Consider the following 20,174-nt stretch of genomic DNA (forward strand, 5'->3'; position numbering starts at 1 on the left):
TTGAGAATCTAAAGAGCAGCTGGATTATGCAAGCTGCTGCCACTGAAGTGAAAGGATTTGGTTTAGGGCTTTTATACGGGGAGGAGTGGCGTGTTGTTGTTGTTGTTTTGTTTTGTTTTTTACTATTCTGACCAGATAATATTTGTTGGCAAAGACTCTCAAAAACTGGCAAGAGCTATAATTTAGACATTTGAACCATTCTCCCTAGCTATATAAGAGTAATCCAACCTTCCAGCACTAAGATGCCCTAACTCTCAAGACTTATACCTTAGGAAACTAAAAAATTTGCCTCTTAGAGTAAACATATGGGTTATGAATTATTAATTATACAGAATAAGGCTCTGGGATAAAAAAATTAAACTAAAACCTAAAACTAATAAATAATATGTTCCATATTTGTGTCAGATGAGAGAATGTGGAAAATTTAAGTTAGGGTCATGACAGGTAGAATCAGAAAAGCCAAAGTCCACTTTCCAGATTCATGAACAAATACTTAAGTAAAGGAAGCCTACTGCATAATGAGGTCTGTCCTTCTGATTCTAACCCCCAAGGAAAAAAAAAATAAGTTTACAGAATGATAAAGAGATTCTATATAAAAGAAAACTTTCCAGGTAGGTAGGTAAGCAGGTAGGCAGGTAGGTAGATGTGTGTGTGTGTGAATTTTTTTTTAGACTTCGACATAATTAATAAGACAACCTTTCAGAGTAGTAATTTAATACTTGAAAAATTTTCAGAATTGTATACCTGAAAATCCTTAAAATATCCTCACCAATAAAATTAAATAAAACCAACTGGAACATAAATTTTCAATTCAATTAGTAAAACTGGATGACTAAGGCTTGGCAAGTATCAAAGAATTAGTTAATACAATATAAAATGATATAAATGTAAGTTTACTATAAATGACAAAAATAAGTTAATAAATCCAAGCTTCACTGTTTTCAATTTAAATTGAATGTAAGAACTCTTTTTAAAAAACTCTAACATACTATTTTCCAGCTATACCTACAACTACTTTAAGAGAAGAAAAAAAGACATGAATATGTACTGTTTAACGTCTTCTAATAGAAATTTCATGTTAAACATCAGTCCTGAGGTTACTAACAACCTCAAATCCATCAACAAATTGTGTTTATTACTTACAAATTTTAAAGGAGTCTTTCCTGCTTTGACTGACACACACACACCCCACCATTAATCTCAGGCACAGCAAAACAAACTGAATACCAAACCAACCTATACTATACATCGGTAAAGGTGAGCAACACAATTAAAAATTTTGCACCAGTTATTTCATTTTCTGGCTCAGAGATAGTTTTTTATAGGTTAATAATTGTTTTGAGAAACTCAGTACCAATTTGATTATATAAAGAAATAGATATTCTAATTATGATCCACACATTCACCTATATTGAGAACTTTGGGCACATTATTAAAGTCACAAAGAAAAACTAAACTTCTATAAAAGTCATGATCTTTACTGGTGTTCAGAAAACAAAGAAGTAGCTTTAAAACAAAGTATCACCATTCATCTCAAATATCATCAACTATATGAGACCTCAAGACACACTGGTTTGAAAAAAAAAAAACATTCTTATAAACAGTTAAGACAGATTAATTTCATCTATTTCCTAGTAGTAAGACTTCCCCCAAAGTTAGTAAAACAGAGCTATTCAATGTTAGCCTTTTGTCACAAGAGACAATTGCTGCATCACTTTGCAAACATGATAAATTCATTTTATTTGTCAAATAGCTGAATTCCACTCAAGTGCACTTAATACAGTACTAAATTGATTGAAGAGATTTCCAATTGGAAATGGGGTTTTCAAAAATACTAATGTTAATTTCAAGTTGTTTCATTGAACATAGAAAGCACATAATTTGTTTCCAGCATCTCAAAAAGATTATATAGTCCTTTAATGTATCAAAATAGAAGTGAGAAAATATACTGCTAAAATCTGGAATCTGAAGTACAGTTTGAAAACTTAGGACAGATTTAATCAGATCAATTCAAACTATGGTTAAAATGCAATGGGACAGCTTAGGAACTGACAAAAGTTTCAAATTAGTCACATCTGCTGAGAAAACAAAAATGCAGGTATTTGCAATGTTTACATTGTGTTGTATTTTTTAGACCCAAACAAATTTTAAGTCCTGAAATCCTAAACATTCAACTTCTGAAAACATTCTTGGTTACAGAAGGGGAATTTAAAAATCCAGCAGAATTATATCTAAAATGAAGTTATTCTTTCTCCTTTTATAAAATACTTTTGCCCCCAAAAAATTATGCACAGATAAACATTCAAAATTTTCAATATTTTTTATAAAATTGAAGGATCACTGCTCTTGAAAAATATTCCTCTATCTTCTTGGCTTTCTTTAGTCTTCCTTTTCTTCCAAGAGCTTTGCTACAGATGTGGATAAGCCACAAATACTGATGCTTTCTGCCTGTTCCTACAGCTTGAAGCAGCAACCTCATCAGATACTGACTTGGGCTTTGATATTTACTTCTGGTAGGATTCTCTAACTTTTGCCTGCAGTGCATCACATGTCTTCTTGGCATCACCTAGAAGCATGGCTGTGTTGGGTTTGTAGAAGATTGGATTGTCCACTGCAGCGTAGCCAACACCCAGAGACCTCTTCATGACAATGACCTAAGAAACAAGGGTTAAATGAGAGAGTGTCTTTAACAGACCTGGTTAGGGACTGCTGGACACACAAACAGTGCCCTTCCCTAACTTTGCTTTTTGTTGTTATTTTTTATAATTTGTCCACTTCTCTTTTTTATTTATACTCTATATAAAAATGTTAAAATCACACATATTTATAGGGTATTAAGTGAATTTTAATACATGCATATGCTGTATAATGTTTAAGTCAGTCTAAACATATCTATCTTCTTCAATGCTATTTATTTTTGGTGAACACATCCAAATTCCTTCCTTCAAGTTTTTTGAAATATATATTATATTACTGAAAGTTACCAAACTGTGTAACAGCATACCAGGTCTTCATTACTAAGTCTTCAGTACAGGGACTTTTAAAATATATCAGGAGTGTTTTTAAATTTTTTTTTCTTTTTTTTTTTTTGTCCAAGGAGACGCGGCCACTGCTCCAGGGGTGGTTTGGTGCTGCCTGGCACCAAGTGGTATTAACGAGGTTTACCCAGAGCCTGAGAAGGACCCTCCAACCCCCGGGGCTCAGCAAGCCCCAGGTACCCACTTGCCCCATGCTGGCATGCATGGGCACCATTTGCAGTTGACCAACTAAGGCCCCAGAACAATCATGAAATGCCAACAGAGCAGAGGCCCTGCAGGAGCCTGTGTCCACCAGGGCCTGGGGTATGGGACGGCCAGGGTCACACACCTGAGGAAGCTGCAGCTGCTTCCAGGTCCTCAGGGCCTTGAGGCACCTCCTGTCTGCAGCTGCCCTGTCCCCCCAACTCTACTTGCCCTGCCTTGCAGTCTCCAGGACACACACGGGAGCCAATAGCCACAGCTTGACCAATGTGCAGGGGATGCTTTCCTTCCTCTCACCCCAGGAAATTTCAGCTCCTCACCCCATGCAGGTCAGACCCAGGGGCCAGGTGACCATCCACTTGGCCCCTCCCCACAGTGGTCTCTCCAGGGACTACTCGGCAAGTCTGGAAAGTGACCGCCATTTGCCCACATGCCACAGCAGGGACAAAGGCCCAGAAGGTGGCAGGGACTGAAAACTCAACCCCCAGAGCTCCTTAGGGTAGATGTCGGCTCAGGACCCCTCCCCATCCAGGAGACACCAGGCCTCCCGTCACAGCTGCAAAGATGAAAAAGGGAGGAAGGAGCCCACTGGAACCTTCTGGGCACAGGTGGCTCTAGATAGGGCAGAGGGGTTGGAGGGGAAGAGAGGGGGCATGGGGTAATTAATGATGGTGGAATGTGATGATCATTACTATCCAAAGTACATGTATAAAGACACAAATTGGTGTGAATATACTATGTATACAACCAGAGATATGAAAATTGTGCCCTATATATGTAATAAGAATTGTAATGCATTCTGCTGTCATATGTAAATAAAAAATTTACATAATAAAAATGTATTTTTCTTTTAGTTCTAGAAAGATACAATACCTTTATTTTGTTTCTTTATTTTCATGTGGTGCTGGGGATCAAACCCAGTGCCTCACATGTACTAGGCAAGTGCTCTACCCCTGAGCTAAAACCCTAGCCCCTTTAACTGTATTTTTACTTATATCAATGTTAATTTTTAATGTGTGACCATACTCATAAATTCCTACTACAAATCCTAAAATAAATGAAGTTGAGTGAAGAAATGATATTCTATTAAAGAATATCAGAGGATGGGGTTGTGGCTCCACAGTAGAATGCTCGCCTGTCACGTCCAAGACCCTGGGTTTGATTCTCAGCACCACATAAAAATAAATAAATAACTGTTTTTAAAAAAAAAAGAATATCAGAAAGTTCTGGGACAAAAATCTCAAAAAACAATCCAGCTTCTCTCAAGGACAGAACTAATCACTAACAGAATGCTCCTACAAAGCACAATAAAAGGGATAAGTCAATTGATGTGCTATAGACATTTCTAATGACATGTGTTATGGATACTGTCCTTATGAATGTCTAGTCAGTTATTAATGAAATATGAACAGTGAAAATATATTCATGCACTGCATGAATAGTGAAGTAATGCATTCTGCAAATTCAAATATCAATTACTGAGACACTAATATTTTATATGAACATGAACAAGTGTATTTTGTATCCCACACTAATCTCAAATACTGTTTTAAGCTCATATACTTATAAAAAATGAAACAAAATTAAAACAAAAATGTGCATTATGCTGTATATTTTAAAATGCAGATATGATTCAGGAGTAATAAAGAGGTATACCCTCTGCTGGGTCAGAAGAAAATTTATAAGCCTTTAAGTTCTCCAAAATCTAGCAACTAGCTTTTTTCAAAATAATGTGCATGTGCAGAGCTTGCTTCCTTATGCCATGTTATTGTTTGGATTTCTAAATCACCTTTCTGCTAGACACTCCATAACAACATACAAATTCCCTTTCAAAAAAATTAAATTAAAAAAATGTGCTTGTCTTGGTATATGAAGGCGATGATGCTGACTCACTGTCCCAGAGGGAAACCATCTGCTTCACTGGACTCCATCTGGAACCTGGCCAGACTCATTCCAAAAGCTCACAGCTCTTTTTTCAGCTGTGGTTACGGATTTTGTTAGTCCATCCACATAATCTCATCTGGTTCTACTCATGATGAAGCTTTCTCTCAGGTTCTCTGGTGGCCAGAGCATAGACAGAAGCTGGATACAGAGAACCAGGCTCTAAACACATACTTAATTCTGGGCCTCCTAAAAGGCATCATTATTTCTCATCAAGTGACTAAAGAAAGTTCTGTGTGCATATTTTAAGTGACCTTTGATCATCAGAATGAAATACAAGTCTGAAACTTTACCTGCTTTGATTTCCAGACCTCAAGGACTGGCATGCCTGCAATAATAGAGTTGGGATCTTCCTGAGCTGCTGAATTAACAGTGTCATTAGCTCCAATTACAAGGACCAAATCAGTGTCTATGTGAAAAGAGAAAAAACAGAAAATATAAAAACCAAAGAAGGTCAGGCAAATTACAGCAATCTGACTTCATAATAACAATAGTAAAAGCTAGTATTTTTAGGAGGCTCACTTGTGCCAGGCACTACACAAATGGCTTTATCAGAGAGATTAGCCAACTGAGACAATGTCACACAGCTAAAAAGTAGTAGTAGATCCTTCATTGAACCTTGCCTATTGACTACAGCCTGTTTTATTATACTTACCCGTATCCAATGGATTTACCTAGTCTGACTTTATATATATATATATACATTTTAAAGACAGAGAGAGAGAGAGAGAGAGAGAGAGAGAGAGAGAGTTTTTTAATATTTATTTTTTAGTTTTCGGTGGACACAACATCTTTGTTTTATTTTTATGTGGTGCTAAGGATCGAAACCAGCACCCGGTGCATGCAAGGCAAGAGCGCTACCGCTTGAACCACATCCCCAGCCCACTTTATAATTTTTTTAATCCCAAAAGGATCTTGCTAGTAATAAGATTTTATAAGATCTGCATCCATTTTCAACTTTTAAAATGACCAATTAAGATGCAATCTACTGTCTGAAAGACAATAGTCTAAAAGTCTGAACTATATAAAGCTGTGTCCATAATTCCTGGAACTGGCTGGTTTTACATATAATTTAGCAACAGGGAAATTTTAAAGGGGGCATAAAATTAAAGTGGACTGAATTCTCTCTTTAAACTATATCTTATGATGTTGCCAAAAATGCCATGTGCAACTAGATGTACATACAATTTCATTATTATTTTTTTCAAATAACAGTTTTGTTTTGTTTTTTTAAGTTTACAGTGGATACTTGCCAGAAAGAACTGGTCTAATTTTAACAAACATGATCCTGGGCCAAATATCATCACCATTCAATATCTACCAATGACAGCTATGAAATACAGCACCTTATCTCATGAAGTCCTAATACTTCAAAAAAAGAAAAGACTACTTCATTGATCATGAATTGGTTCAATTGAAAACCAGTATAACCTCAGATACTGGAAAGAATCAGACACTAAATCCTCAACAGAAGCACTTCTGTAGAGGAGGAGCCTGTAGCTAGTTCAAGGCTATAGCTACTGAGAGTCAGGACCTGGATTCAAACAACAGGTCTGCCCAGACCTCAGATTCACCTGTGTACTACACCTCAGGATTTGCACCCACCTTCAGCTTTTCATAGAGGAACAAAATTAAACCATGCTGCTTACAAATCTTTTGTGCCTTATTCAATACTTTAATATTGACTGCCTATCTGCTCTGTGGAGATTATGCTTAATCAACTAGGCAGTCTTCAGTGATTTCACAACTGATATTCTAAGCCTGACATCATTTTATTCACACTTTGAATATTTAAACATCCTTACCATCCCTATCACTTACCTGGGAAATCATGGTTGATCTCATCCATTTCCAACACAATATCATATGGCACCCCAGCCTCAGCCAGCAGCACATTAAGCTGACCAGGCATTCGGCCTGCAACTGGGTGAATTCCAAACCTAGACAAGAAACAAATGAACAGCTGGCCTTACTTGATAGGCCAAAATGTACAGAGACCAGTATCACCTCCAAATCTGTACACTTTGTTCTTGGCACCTCTGCTTTCTCCTGGTACTATCTGATCTCTTCCAGCAAAAGTAGAATTTGTTCAGATAGATGGTCAATCTACAAAACTGACATTAAAGATTCATGGTCATAGTATATACAAACTATAACTTCCCTCATAAAAATAAGGGTGTAACTGGAACCTGACTCCTTCATATATGTTTTAAGTGCAATGAACCTCAAACAATATTAATAAATAATATCCTGTCACATTCAAAAACATTATGTTCTCTTATGATACTTTCAGATAAATCCTGAATCTTTTTGGGATTGAAGCCAGGGGTGTTCTACCACTGAGCAACATCCCCAGTCTTTTTATTTTGAGATAGTCTCCCTAAGTTGCCCAAGCTGGCCATAAACTTTCAATCCTCCTGTCTCAGTCTCTGAAGTAGTGGGATGACAGGCATGCACCACTACACCCTGCAATAAATCCTAAATCTTTAAAAACATATCAAGCCAACCTGGAATTAAATTTTTCCAATGAAAACTCAACATTATTCCATCAAAAACTGACTCCACATTCAACTTTGACCCTTAAGCTGAAAGGTAGGAAAATAAAATATTGCACATACATGATGTTAAAGGTCCACAATCCTTCAGAGAATAGTATAAAGCATTACTCTGTATCACAGAGAAAATATGATAGTAACACAATGGAATGTTTAACAGATAAGGCTGGTTCATAGTGGGGTAGTGAGGGGGAGCATGGGAGGAATAGATGAACTCTAGATAGAGCAGAGGGGTGGGAGGGGAAGGGAGGGGGCATGGGGTTAGAAATGATGGTGAAATGTGATGGACATCATTATCCAAAGTACATGTATGAAGACACGAATTGGTGTGAATATACTTTGTATACAATCAGAGATAGGAAAAATTGTGCTCTATATGTATAATATGATTTGTAATGCATTCCACTGTCATATATAAAAAATTAATAAAAAAATTTTTAAAGACAATGAATAATACACAATCAGATCTCCACATTTAAGGCAAAGGAAATAAGAACATCAAGCAATTTCTTTCAACCACAGATATAATGGGATTTTTAAAGTTTCTTAATACAACCTCTTACCCTGTAAGCACAGGTCATGGTGCCTGGCATATAGGAAGGACTCCATGAAAAGCAAATGAATGATCTTTTCACCAAGATGATGCTGAAAGTGAAAAAGGAAGTTCACATCCATCCCAAAGCCAAAAGCAAAGCAAAGGCTCTGAAGGCCAAAATGTTGAAGGGTGTCCCACAGCCAGAAGAAAAGCAGATTCACATGTCACTCACTTCTGGCATTCTAAGACACTGAGGCTCCAGAGACAGCTCACATACCCTTGGGAAAACACCCACAGGAGAAACAAGCTTGACCACTACACCTTCATCAAGATCCCCCTGACCACTGAGTGGACCATGAAGAAGTCAGAAGACAACAACACATTCATGCTGATTGTACATGTCCAGGTCAGCAAGCACCAAGACAAAAAGGTTATGAAGAAGCTCTATGACATTGATGGAGCCAAAGTGAACGGGCCTCATGGAGAAAAGACGGCATATGTTTGACTGGTTATGATGATTATGATGCTTTGGACGTTGCTAACAAAACTAGAATGATCTAAACAGAGTCCAGTTGGCTAACTCTAAGTATACATGTTTTTCAACATTAAATAAATGAATGAATGATTAAATTCAATGAATAAACACATTTTATAGTATTACTTAGTTGGGATCCATCCAACTCAACTTAAATACAATGATTAGAAATGTACTCCCTTCAGTGACTAGAAACTCCCTTCTATGGTCTATTCCAATACTAGACCATATGAATATGTGTGTATGTGTATATTCATTCATATGTAAGTATTCATTTATATTAAACCAAAAAAATAAATTATGTGTATGTGTGCACATAAACATATTAAGCCAAAGAGAAACCCCGTCTCATTTTTTTTCCAAAGTCTGGAACTATAATGAATCTATTCCCACCTTTACATGAAGATTCCTTCAACTGTCTCTCGGATGCCGAATAAGCACAACAGCCACAGTTCTTTCAACAGCTCAATGAATAACAGGCTATCTGAGTCACCTGTTGGACATTGTCGATGTCTACCTGAAACTTCTGAACACCAAAGTACATATAATATGCTGGACATAATCTAGATGCATCAAGGCACAACAAGAAAATCACATCCAAAAATCTTCCATTGGTGAAGCCTAAGTCTTCATTATCATTATGGCTGCCACATACATTGCTGGTTCACACAAAACTTATGGTCATTTAAGATGCTCTGTTACTTTTCACACAAACTTCTACCAAACCAGGCCTTCCTGCTCTTAAAACAGGGGTGGCCTGTTGGAAAGAAATTAAATAGCATGGGTACTGACCCATTCCCAAAAATAAAACCTAAAAAGAGCTAGAAGATGGCCACTTATTTTGCGCAGATAAGTAACGAATGGTTTTCCACATCTTAAAAATCAGTGACAACGAGTTTGAATTATTGGGGAACTTGTAATTGATGGGAAATAGACATCAAGACATGCCCTCTTGGATGCAAATTTCCAAGAAGTTTTTGCTGATGGCATCTTCAAAGCTGAATTAAATGAGTTTCTCACTCAAGAGCTGGCTGAAGATGGCTACTCTGGAGTTGAGGTCCAAGTTATACCAACCAGGACAGAAATCATTATCTTAGCCACCAAGACACAGAATGTTCTTAGAAGGGGTGGCAGAACCAGGAATTGACCACAGTAGTTCAGAAAAAATTTGGCTTCCCTGAGGGCATGTAGAGATTTATGCTGAAAAGGTGGCCACAAGAGGTCTGTGTGCCATTGCCCAGACAGAATCACGGCAATACAAACTCCTAGGAGGGCTTGCTGTATGGAGGGCCTGCTATGGTGTGCTGCTGTTCATCATGGAGAGTGGGGCCAATGGCTATGAGGCCACAGTGTCTGGGAAACTCCAAGGACAGAGAGCTAAATCCATGAAGTTCATGGATAGGCTGATGATCTACAGTGGGGATCCTGTTACCTACTATGTTGACACTGCTATGCATCATGTGCTGCTCAGACAGGGTGTGCTGGGCATCAAAGTAAAGATCATGCTGCCTGGGGACTCAAGTGGTAAGATTGTCCCTAAGAAGCCTCTGCTTGACCATATGAGCATCATGGAACCCAAAGATTAGATGCTGTCTCTTCAACAAATGGTGCTGGGAAAACTGGAAATCCATATGCAATAAAATGAAACTGAATCCCCTCCTCTCGCCATGCACAAAAGTTAACTCAAAATGGATCAAGGACCTTGATATCAAATCAGAGACTATGCGTCTGATAGATGAAAAGGTTGGCTCCGATCTACATATTGTGGGGTCGGGCTCCAAATTCCTTAATAGGACACCCATAGCACAAGAGTTAAAAACAAGAATCAACAAATGGGACTTACTTAAACTAAAAAGTTTTTTCTCAGCAAGAGAAACAATAAGAGAGGTAAATAGGGAGCCTACATCATGGGAACAAATTTTTACTTCCCACACTTCAGATAGAGCCCTAATATCCAGAGTATACAAAGAACTCAAAAAACTAGACAATAAGATAACAAATAACCCAATCAACAAATGGGCCAAGGACCTGAACAGACACTTCTCAGAGGAGGACATACAATCAATCAACAAGTACATGAAAAAATGCTCACCATCTCTAGCAGTCAGAGAAATGCAAATCAAAACCATCCTAAGATACCATCTCACTCCAGTAAGATTGGCAGCCATTATGAAGTCGAACAATAACAAGTGCTGGAGAGGATGTGGGGAAAAGGGTACTCTTATACATTGCTGGTGGGACTGCAAAATGGTGAGGCCAATATGGAAAGCAGTATGGAGATTCCTGGAAAGCTGGGAATGGAACCACCATTTGACCCAGCTATTGCCCTTCTCGGACTATTCCCTGAAGACCTCAAAAGAGCGTACTACAGGGATACTGCCACATCGATGTTCATAGCAGCACAATTCACAATAGCTAGACTGTGGAACCAACCCCGATGCCCCTCAATAGATGAATGGATAAAAAAAATGTGGCATTTATACACAATGGAGTACTACGCAGCACTAAGAAATGACAAAATCATGGAATTTGCAGGGAAATGGATGGCACTAGAGCAGATTATGCTAAGTGAAGCTAGCCAATCCCTAAAAAACAAATGCCAAATGTCTTCTTTGATATAATGAGAGCAACCAAGAACAGAGCAGGGAGGAAGAGCAGGAGGAAAAGATTAACATTAAGCAGAGTCATGAAGTGGGAGGGAAAGGGAGAGAAAAGGGAAATTGCTTGGAAATGGAAGGAGACCCTCATTGTTATACAAAATTACATATAAGAGTTTGTGAGGGGAATGGTAAAAAAATAAGGAGAGAAATGAATTACAGTAGATGGGGTAGAGAGAGAAGATGGGAGGGGAGGGGAGGGGGGATAGTAGAGGATAGGAAAGGTAGCAGAATACAACAGTTACTATTATGGTATTATGTAAAAATGTGGATGTGTAACCGATGTGATTCTGAAATCTTTGTAATGTTTTGAATAACCAATAAAAAAATAAAAAAAAAAAAAAAAAAAAAAAAAAGATTAGATGCTGTCCATCACCCCCATCTCAGAACAGAAGGGTAGGAAGCCAGAGCCGCCTGCCATGCCCCAGCTAGTCCCTACTGTATAACAGGGTCTCCTTGGCAGCTGCATCTGGAATCTGGATGTTGCTCTTTAAAGACATTTAATAAAATCTTGTACAAAGACATAAGGCCTGACTAGACTTTCTGTCCAGTATTCAAGCTGAGTTATGTTGGCCTGTAGAACATTACTTATCTTTTTGGTTTAAGCCATATTTGCAGTATTTGCAAGAGCCAAGACTGGAGGAACAAGCAGAGCTAACCAGAAAAATATCCTGTGAGACTGTTAAGACTGGAAGCTGGCAGGGCAGCACCTGGATTAATTATCCTAAAGTTCAAGATTATACGTTTAGAAGAAGAATTTGGTTTGGATGGTGGGGACTGAACCTAGGCCTTACACATACTAGGCATGCACTCCACCACTGAGCTGTGGGAGTCAAAATTGTTTTTTTCTGATGTATAAGGAAATCCATATTGTACATAGAAAGTAAATGCAAATACACAGTTTTGTCATACTAAAAAAAAAAAAGACATTCCCTCTAATCAAACTCCTATCTATATAATTTTCTACCTGTGATCACTGAATGTTCCAAAATTAGCAATTTATGTTTTAAGAAAAATGGAAACTAGTGCTATAATGAAATGAAACAATTATCTCTAGGCAGAGGTATAATAAGTAATCACTTTTTTGTTCTGCTTTTATATGTTTTTTTCAAATATTCTACGAGGATGTGTAGTTTTTTTCTTTTTGCAGTACCGGCGATCACACCCAGAGACATGTTACACTAACACTCTGAGCCACATCAACAACCCAAAGTTGTATAGTTTTTATAGTAGGAAAAAAAACAACTTATCATTTGAAATAAATTAACACTTGATACTTTTATATTATGATACAGTTTATAAAGTGATTTCTCACATATTATTTTATCCCATCTCTAATAATCTTTGAGAATCTCCATCTAGAATTGGATTTTAGGCATATCACTCAATCTCAGTTAAATAAACTGGCTTTGGAGCTGTGTTCCCTTGTGTCCAAAAAAGGAAAAAAAGAATGTAAATGAAAAAGATCACGGCATATGCTTTATAATAATGGCTAATACTCTTAAAAATGTGCTATATGGCTATATGACCGTTTTTAGTAAATAGTAAAGATGGGATTAAAGTTAGGGGTGTTTGTTTAATTGATATATAACAGTTCATGTTTATGAGTACAGTACAAACTTGGGTCTTTCAATATCAAGGGTCTGAACTCTTAGCTACTATAAAAATATAGTCAGCGCAACCCTTCAATTTAAGAGATGCTTTTGTTAAAAGTTCAGATTAACTAGTGTGTTACTAGGCAAGCTACTTTATCTCAATTTTCCGGAAGAATATTAAATAGCTATTATTATGAGTCCACATCATGCCAAAGGCTATGGAACTCTTTGTAGGCAAGATTTGAGAAAGGCCAATTTAGGTGTGCTGGAATAGGTTAAATAATGTTACAGGAAGGGTTTTCTGTTTCAATACAATGCATAATGTTTTTTGAAAACAACAGTGCTCCATAGTTTCAATAATGCTACAAGCTATACAATTTAAAAAATCATTAAAGACTTGAATATATGAATATGCTTAAAAGAAAAATGCCTCTTAGTCTGACCCTTTCCGTTACAAAGCAAAACATTTACAAGCATCCCTTAAACTCTGAGGAATTTAAATCCAAAAACAATACATGGATGGTCTGATAGTGTTTCTCCTCAAATATCTGATACCAAATGTGTGGCTTTCTGCATACCAAAAACCAATTCTCTACTCCTCAGACATCAGCTGGATGTCCTATCATCTAATTCAATTTTGACACTAACTACTTAAAGTGAGTATCCAACTCCACACTTTTGTGCCCATCTCACAAGAGTGCTACCACTTCAGATGCCCATTATAAGACCAGCTTTCTCCTATATTTCTGACCAATCAGGCTTTCCCTAGTTTTGATAATTTGCTAGAGAAGCTCACAAAATTCATCTAACTCTTACATTTACCAAATTATTATACAGGACATAAGTTGGGAATATGTATAAACAAATGGAATTCTGACCACTAAGCCAACATTGCAGAAGATACTTAAAGAAATCCTCCACACAGAAGAAAATAAAAATAACCAAGAAAACATAGGAAAGAATAAATATTGTTAAAAAAATAGATAAGCAAATGAGAATTAGCAACAATCTAACATTAGGAAAAAACAAAAAGATAGGAAAGTAATACATGCCTCTGTATAACAACATTGAATATAAATGATCTTTATTCTCCAATTAAAAGACACAGAGTGCACACTGAATTTTAAAAAACAAGACCGAATTGTATGTTGCCTCCAAGAAACACACCTCACAGACAAAGACATTCACAGACTGAAAGTAAAAGAATGGAATATGAGATTCCATGCAAACAGAATCTGAAAATAAGCAGGAGTGACAACTCTCAAAGTTGACTCTTGACAAAATAAGAGACAAAGAAGGTCATTATGTGCTGGTAAAGGTAACATACAATAAGAACAGATTAACACTTATAAATATTTATGCCCTTAATGTGCATAAATGTTCCTTGAATATGCAACCAATTTCATAAAACAAACTTTACTCAATATAAAGGGATTTCTAGGCCCCAATACAATAGTTGTGGGGATTTCAACACATCACTCTCACAGCAGACAGGTCATCCAGATAGAAACTGACAAAGGCACAAAAGACTTAAACTATATCATAGATCAAATATACTCTAAAGATATCTACAGATTATTTTATCCAAAACCAGCTGAATACACTCTTTGTAACTGCTCACATAACTTTCTCAAAAATTAGAAAAATATATTAGTCTTAGCAAATATAAATAAACTGAAATAATCTCTTGCATCCTTTTGCACCAAAATAGAATGAAATTAGAATTCAATAGCAAGAAAAACTACAGAAACTATTCAAATACACGGAGATAAAATAATACACTTTTGAGAGATGAATGGGTCACTGAAGAAATTGGCAGGGAGTGGGGTGAGTTAAAACATTCTTAAAATCAAATGAAATTGGAAAGATGGCATACCAAAACCTGTGAGAGACAGCTAAGGTAGTTCTCCCTTGTATAAATATTGAGAAATATCTCAAGACAACCCAATGATGCATTCAAAGGTCACAGAAAAACAACAAACCAATTCCAAAACTAGTAGAAGGGAAAAAAATAAAGGTAAGAGTTGCAATAAATGAAATAGGAATGAAGAGAATACTACCAAGGATTAATGAAGCAATGAGTTGGTTCTTTGAAAAAAATTAAGAGGACTGGCAAATCCTTAGCCAAACTAACCAAAGAAAAAGAGAAAAGATCCAAATTAATAAAATAAGAGATGAAAATGACACTATTAGAAAAGATACCACTGAAATCCAGGAATAATTAGAAACTTTTTGAAAACTTATGTTCCAATAATTTGGAAAATATAGAATAAATTAATGAATTTTTAGACACATATAACCTACCAATACTGAATTAAGAGGCCATAGAAAACCTAAACAGACCAGGCTGGGGTTGTGACTCAGTGGTTGAGTGCTCGCCTAGCATGTGTGAGGCACTGGGTTTGATCCTCAGCACCACAGAAAAATAAATTAAAATAAACACCATCAACAACTTAAAAAAAAAAGAAAATTAAAAAAAAAACTAAACCAACCAATAACAAGCAATTTAGACTGAAGCAGTAATAAAAGACTTTCCCACAAAGAAAAGCCCAAAACTAGACAGATTCATAGCTATACTATATCAGATCTTTAAAGAAAAACTAATATTAATGATACCCAAATTATTCCATGAAATATGAAGAAAGGAAACATACCCAAACTCATTCTATGAAGCCAATATCACCCTGAAACCAAAATTGAATAAGGATACTTCAAGGAAAGAAAACAACATACCAATATCCTTGATGAACTTAGATATAAAAATCCTTAATAAAATATTAGCATATTGAATTCAACAACATATTAAAAATATCATACACTACAATCAAATTGGTTTCATTCCAGAGATGCAGAGATGGTTCAACAAGCATAAATCAATAAACATAATGCACACACAAATAAAACCATGAACCCTTATCATATAATCATCTCAATAGATGCAGAAAAGGTCTTTGACAAAAATACAAAACCCCTTCATGATAAAAACTGTGAAGAAATTAGGGATAAAGGTAACTTAACATCATAAAACCTATATATGACAGACCCAAAGCCAACATAATACTGAATGAGAAAAAACTGAAAGCAATCACTCAAAAATCAAGAATGAGACAATGATATCTACTGTCATCACTCCTAATTAATATAGTACTTGAAACTGTAGCCAGCACATTTAAGCAAGAGAAAGTAATAAAAGAAATTCAAATAGGAAAGAAAGAAATCAAATTATCCCTATTTGCAAATGATATGAGCCTACTATATAGAAGACTCCAAATGTTCCATCAGAAGAATTCTAAGGCTGATAAACAAATTCAGCAATGTAGGATACAAAATCAACACACAAAAATCAATAGTTTTTCTACATGCCAATAATAAGTCCACTGAGAAAGAAATTAGGAAAAAGAATTCCATTCACAATAGCTTTAGAAAAATACTTACAACTAACCTAATCACGTAGGTGAAAAACTTCCATAATGAAAATTATAAAACAGAAAATAAATTGAAGAAGACACTAAAAAGTGGGAAGACCTCCCATGTTTATGGATAGGCATAATTAACATTAAGATGGCCATATTACCAAAGTGATGTACAAATTCAATGGAATCCCCATCAAAATACAAGTATTATTCTTCAGAGAACCAGGAAAAAACATCCTAAATTTAATATGAAAGACCCAGGTAGTCAAAGCAATCCTGAGCATAAAGAGAAAAAGCCAGAGGCATCACAATACCCGATTTCAAATTATACTACAGAACCACAGTAATAAAAACATCACAGTACTGGTATCAAAACAAATACATAGACCAATGGAAAGAAGTATAAGACACAGAGACAACCCCACATAGCTACAGTCACCCGATTTTTGACAAAGATCCCAAAAAGATATACTGAAGAAAAGACAACCTCTTTAACAAATAGTGCTGGGAAAACTGGCTGTCCATATGTAGAAGAATGAAACCAGATCCTGTCTCACTGTATAAAAATCAACTCATATGGATAAAAGATCTAGGCCTAGGACCAGAAACACAGGCATAAGCAACTACTATCTGAATAGGATTCCTATACCTCAGGAAATAATAGAAATAATTAATAAATGGAATATCATTAAATTAAAAACCTATACAGAAAAAAAAAGAAGAATCTTTGCTAGCTCCCCTTTTGGCAGAATTAATTATAAAGTATTCAAAAATCTCATAACCAAACAAAAAAATATTAACTCATTCAATAAATGGGCAAACAAACTGAATAGACACTTCTTAAAAGTACAAATAACCAAACAAAATGGAGAAATGTTCAACAACTATAGCCATCAGGGAAATGCAAATCTCACTCCAGAAAGAAAAGCTATCCTTAGGAATAAATTTAACAACAAATGCTGGCAAAGATGTGGGAAAAATATAAATTAGCACAGCCACTATGGAAATCAGTATGGAGATTCCACAAAAAACTAAAATTAGATCTATTCTATGACCCAGTTATACTACTCCTCCATATTTATGCAAAGGAATTAAAGTAGATATGCATATATCTACTTTGAAGATATATGCATATCCATGTTTATTGTAGCACAGTTCACAATAGCCACATTATGGAATCAGCCTAGGTGTCCGTCAACAGATGAATGGATAAATGGAATTTTATTCTGGCACAAAGAAAAACAAATTATGTCATTTGCAGAAAAATGGATGGAACTGGAGAGCATCATTCTAAGCAAAATAAGTCAGACTCAAAAAGATAAGAACCATATGTCTTCTTTAATATCTGGGAAGCTATAGAAAAAGAAGAGAGAAAAAGGTGGGGGAAGACACCATGAAAGGAGATCAACAGGGTAGAAGGGGACCAGGAGGAGGGTAGAAGAGAGTTAAAGGGAAGGCACTGGGGAGTGAAATTGATCAAATTATGTTATATGCAGGTACCAATCTGCCACAATGAAATTCTCCATTCTGTATAATTAATACACACAATAAAAAAAGAAGAAAAAACACTGTATGAGAGAATAACAGCACAGAGAATACACTCCAAGAAAGATGAGATCCTATAATTAATATTATAACCCAGACCTACGATTATTTTTGAAAAATGATGAAACAAAATCATTTCAAAAAATATCTTAAAACATTTTTACTTGAAAAAGTCATTTAATTTTACAGAGGTTCTTAGAAACATACCCAAGTATCAAAACACATTAAAAATTAGCTGATTTGCTTTCAAAGTTAATGCCAATCTGTATTTCAACTGAACCAATTTCAAGTCAACATTCCATATTAACTAAAGGGGTTTTCTCCCATTTACCTAGTTATTCTTACTTTTATCACTGACTAGACTCAATGATAAAAACCCATTAACAAGATTTAGATTAAAAGAATCAGATGATGTTTGGATGGGGTTCAAGAGGAACATAAAATACCTACTAATTTTGCTGTAGTTTGAATCTTAAATGCCCCCCAAAGGCCCATGCATTAAAGTCTTTGTCCCCAAGGGTTACTATTAGAAAGTAATATAAACTTTAAGAAATAGGACCTAGTAGAGGAGGTATTTAGGTCATTGGACATATGACCTTGAATGGGACAGTAGTACCCCAGACTGTTCCTCTTGCTCACTTTAGGTTCCTGGTCATGAGATGAACAGTTTTGCTTCACCAGACACTATTACCATAGTATGCTGCCTTGCCACATGTCCAGAAGCAATGTGCTAATGGATCATGGACTGGAACCTCTAAAACTATAAACCAAAATAAACCTTTTCTCTTTATATGCCAATTTTCTCAGATATTTAGTTATAGTGACAGAAAGATGACTACTACAAACTTAGAAAACAACATACTTAAAGTAAAAGCAATTATAAATATATATAAATTGCTGATTTATATATAAATTGTTGAATATATATGTATATGTATATAAATCAACTGGCTAGGGAAAAAAAAAGAAAAACTGTGATTTTCAAATAAAACAAAGTTTGACCAAATACTTCTTGTTTTCATAGGACAGATGAAAAGAAAATTATCTTCAAATGTAAAAAAAAAAAAAAAAAAAGAACTGGGATTAAATTTTTAAAAGATTTTCTACTAATGAATTAAAACAAATGTAGTTTTAAGTTCCTTTTATATGGATCAGAGAGAAAGAAGCTCATTAACTAGAGCAGATGTATATGACCAGTTCAGTTCAAAATGGCTTCAAGAATATTTTATAACTGCAGAAAATGGTGGATAACAGACATGATCAAGAGATTTACGGTAGCTGAGACAGATTTTCCCTTACCAGATGTGGGACAAGAATCACCTCCAATGGTCTTAACTACTACAAAGAGAGAGAGGCACCTCAAAAGGAACCCAGGATCCAGAACAACTACCTGATGCTACTTTACCTCCATCCTATAGTACCACCTGCCTCTCAAATTACTCACATGTGCTCTTCTGAGATGTTAATAGTAATCTTGGAGAGCAAAACTTTCTCCTAATCTCCAAATCCCTCTGATCATCCAAAGTGTTTCTCCTGCTTCTCCCAGGTCCCTTCTTGTTCCCAAAATCTGACTAGTGAGACTTAAGAAAAACTAAGAACATGTACTACAAGACGTTTAAGTTCTGTTTTAATTTCATATTGCTCCCATAACACATTGTCACAGATTTATTCCTTAAATCAATACAGATTTGTTTTCTTACTGTACTGGAGGTCAGAAGTTCCAAATCGGTTTCCTTGAGCTAAAAAACCAAGGTGTTAGCAGAACTATATTCTTTCTGGGAATGTATATCATCCCTTGTCTTGTGGTCACATCATTCCAACCTTTGCTTCTGTTGTCACATTTCCTTCTCTGACATGGATCTTACTGCCCACCCCCCAAATCAGGACCTGAGGGATTACACTGAGTCAACTCAAATTATCCAGGGTAATCTCCCTGTCTCAAAACTGTCACCTTAATCAAGTCTACATAATTCCTCTTGCCAAGTAAAATAACACCTCAGGTTTGGGGATTAGGATGTGTACATTTTGGAGGGTCACCTTTAGCCCACCAGAAATCTCCCTTTCTAATTCAAAATTCCCATGAACTAGGGATTTTATTTTATCTGAATGACCCAATGTACACCTTGTGATTTAACTCTGGAGTTAGATTTTATATCTTC

At 35.9% G+C, this 20,174-nt stretch overlaps 1 protein-coding gene across 9 annotated transcripts in view; it reads right to left on the minus strand.

The window, feature by feature from the left end:
* Positions 1-1,715: 1,715 nt before the first annotated feature.
* The window catches only part of Nnt (nicotinamide nucleotide transhydrogenase), a 92,929-nt gene continuing 74,470 nt past the window's right edge, over positions 1,716-20,174 (minus strand). For all 9 annotated transcript variants that reach the window (XM_076857310.2, XM_076857307.2, XM_076857315.2 and 6 more), the window contains 3 exons: positions 7,002-7,120; positions 5,474-5,589; positions 1,716-2,654 (listed from right to left, as the gene is read on the minus strand). In XM_076857310.2, the coding sequence (XP_076713425.1) occupies positions 2,505-2,654; positions 5,474-5,589; positions 7,002-7,120 (385 nt within the window). In that variant the 3' untranslated portion in view covers positions 1,716-2,504. The remainder of the gene's footprint in view (positions 2,655-5,473; positions 5,590-7,001; positions 7,121-20,174) is intronic.

Source organism: Callospermophilus lateralis, chromosome 5 (genome assembly GCF_048772815.1).
Source record: "Callospermophilus lateralis isolate mCalLat2 chromosome 5, mCalLat2.hap1, whole genome shotgun sequence".
In the NCBI taxonomy this organism is placed as follows: domain Eukaryota; kingdom Metazoa; phylum Chordata; class Mammalia; order Rodentia; family Sciuridae; genus Callospermophilus; species Callospermophilus lateralis.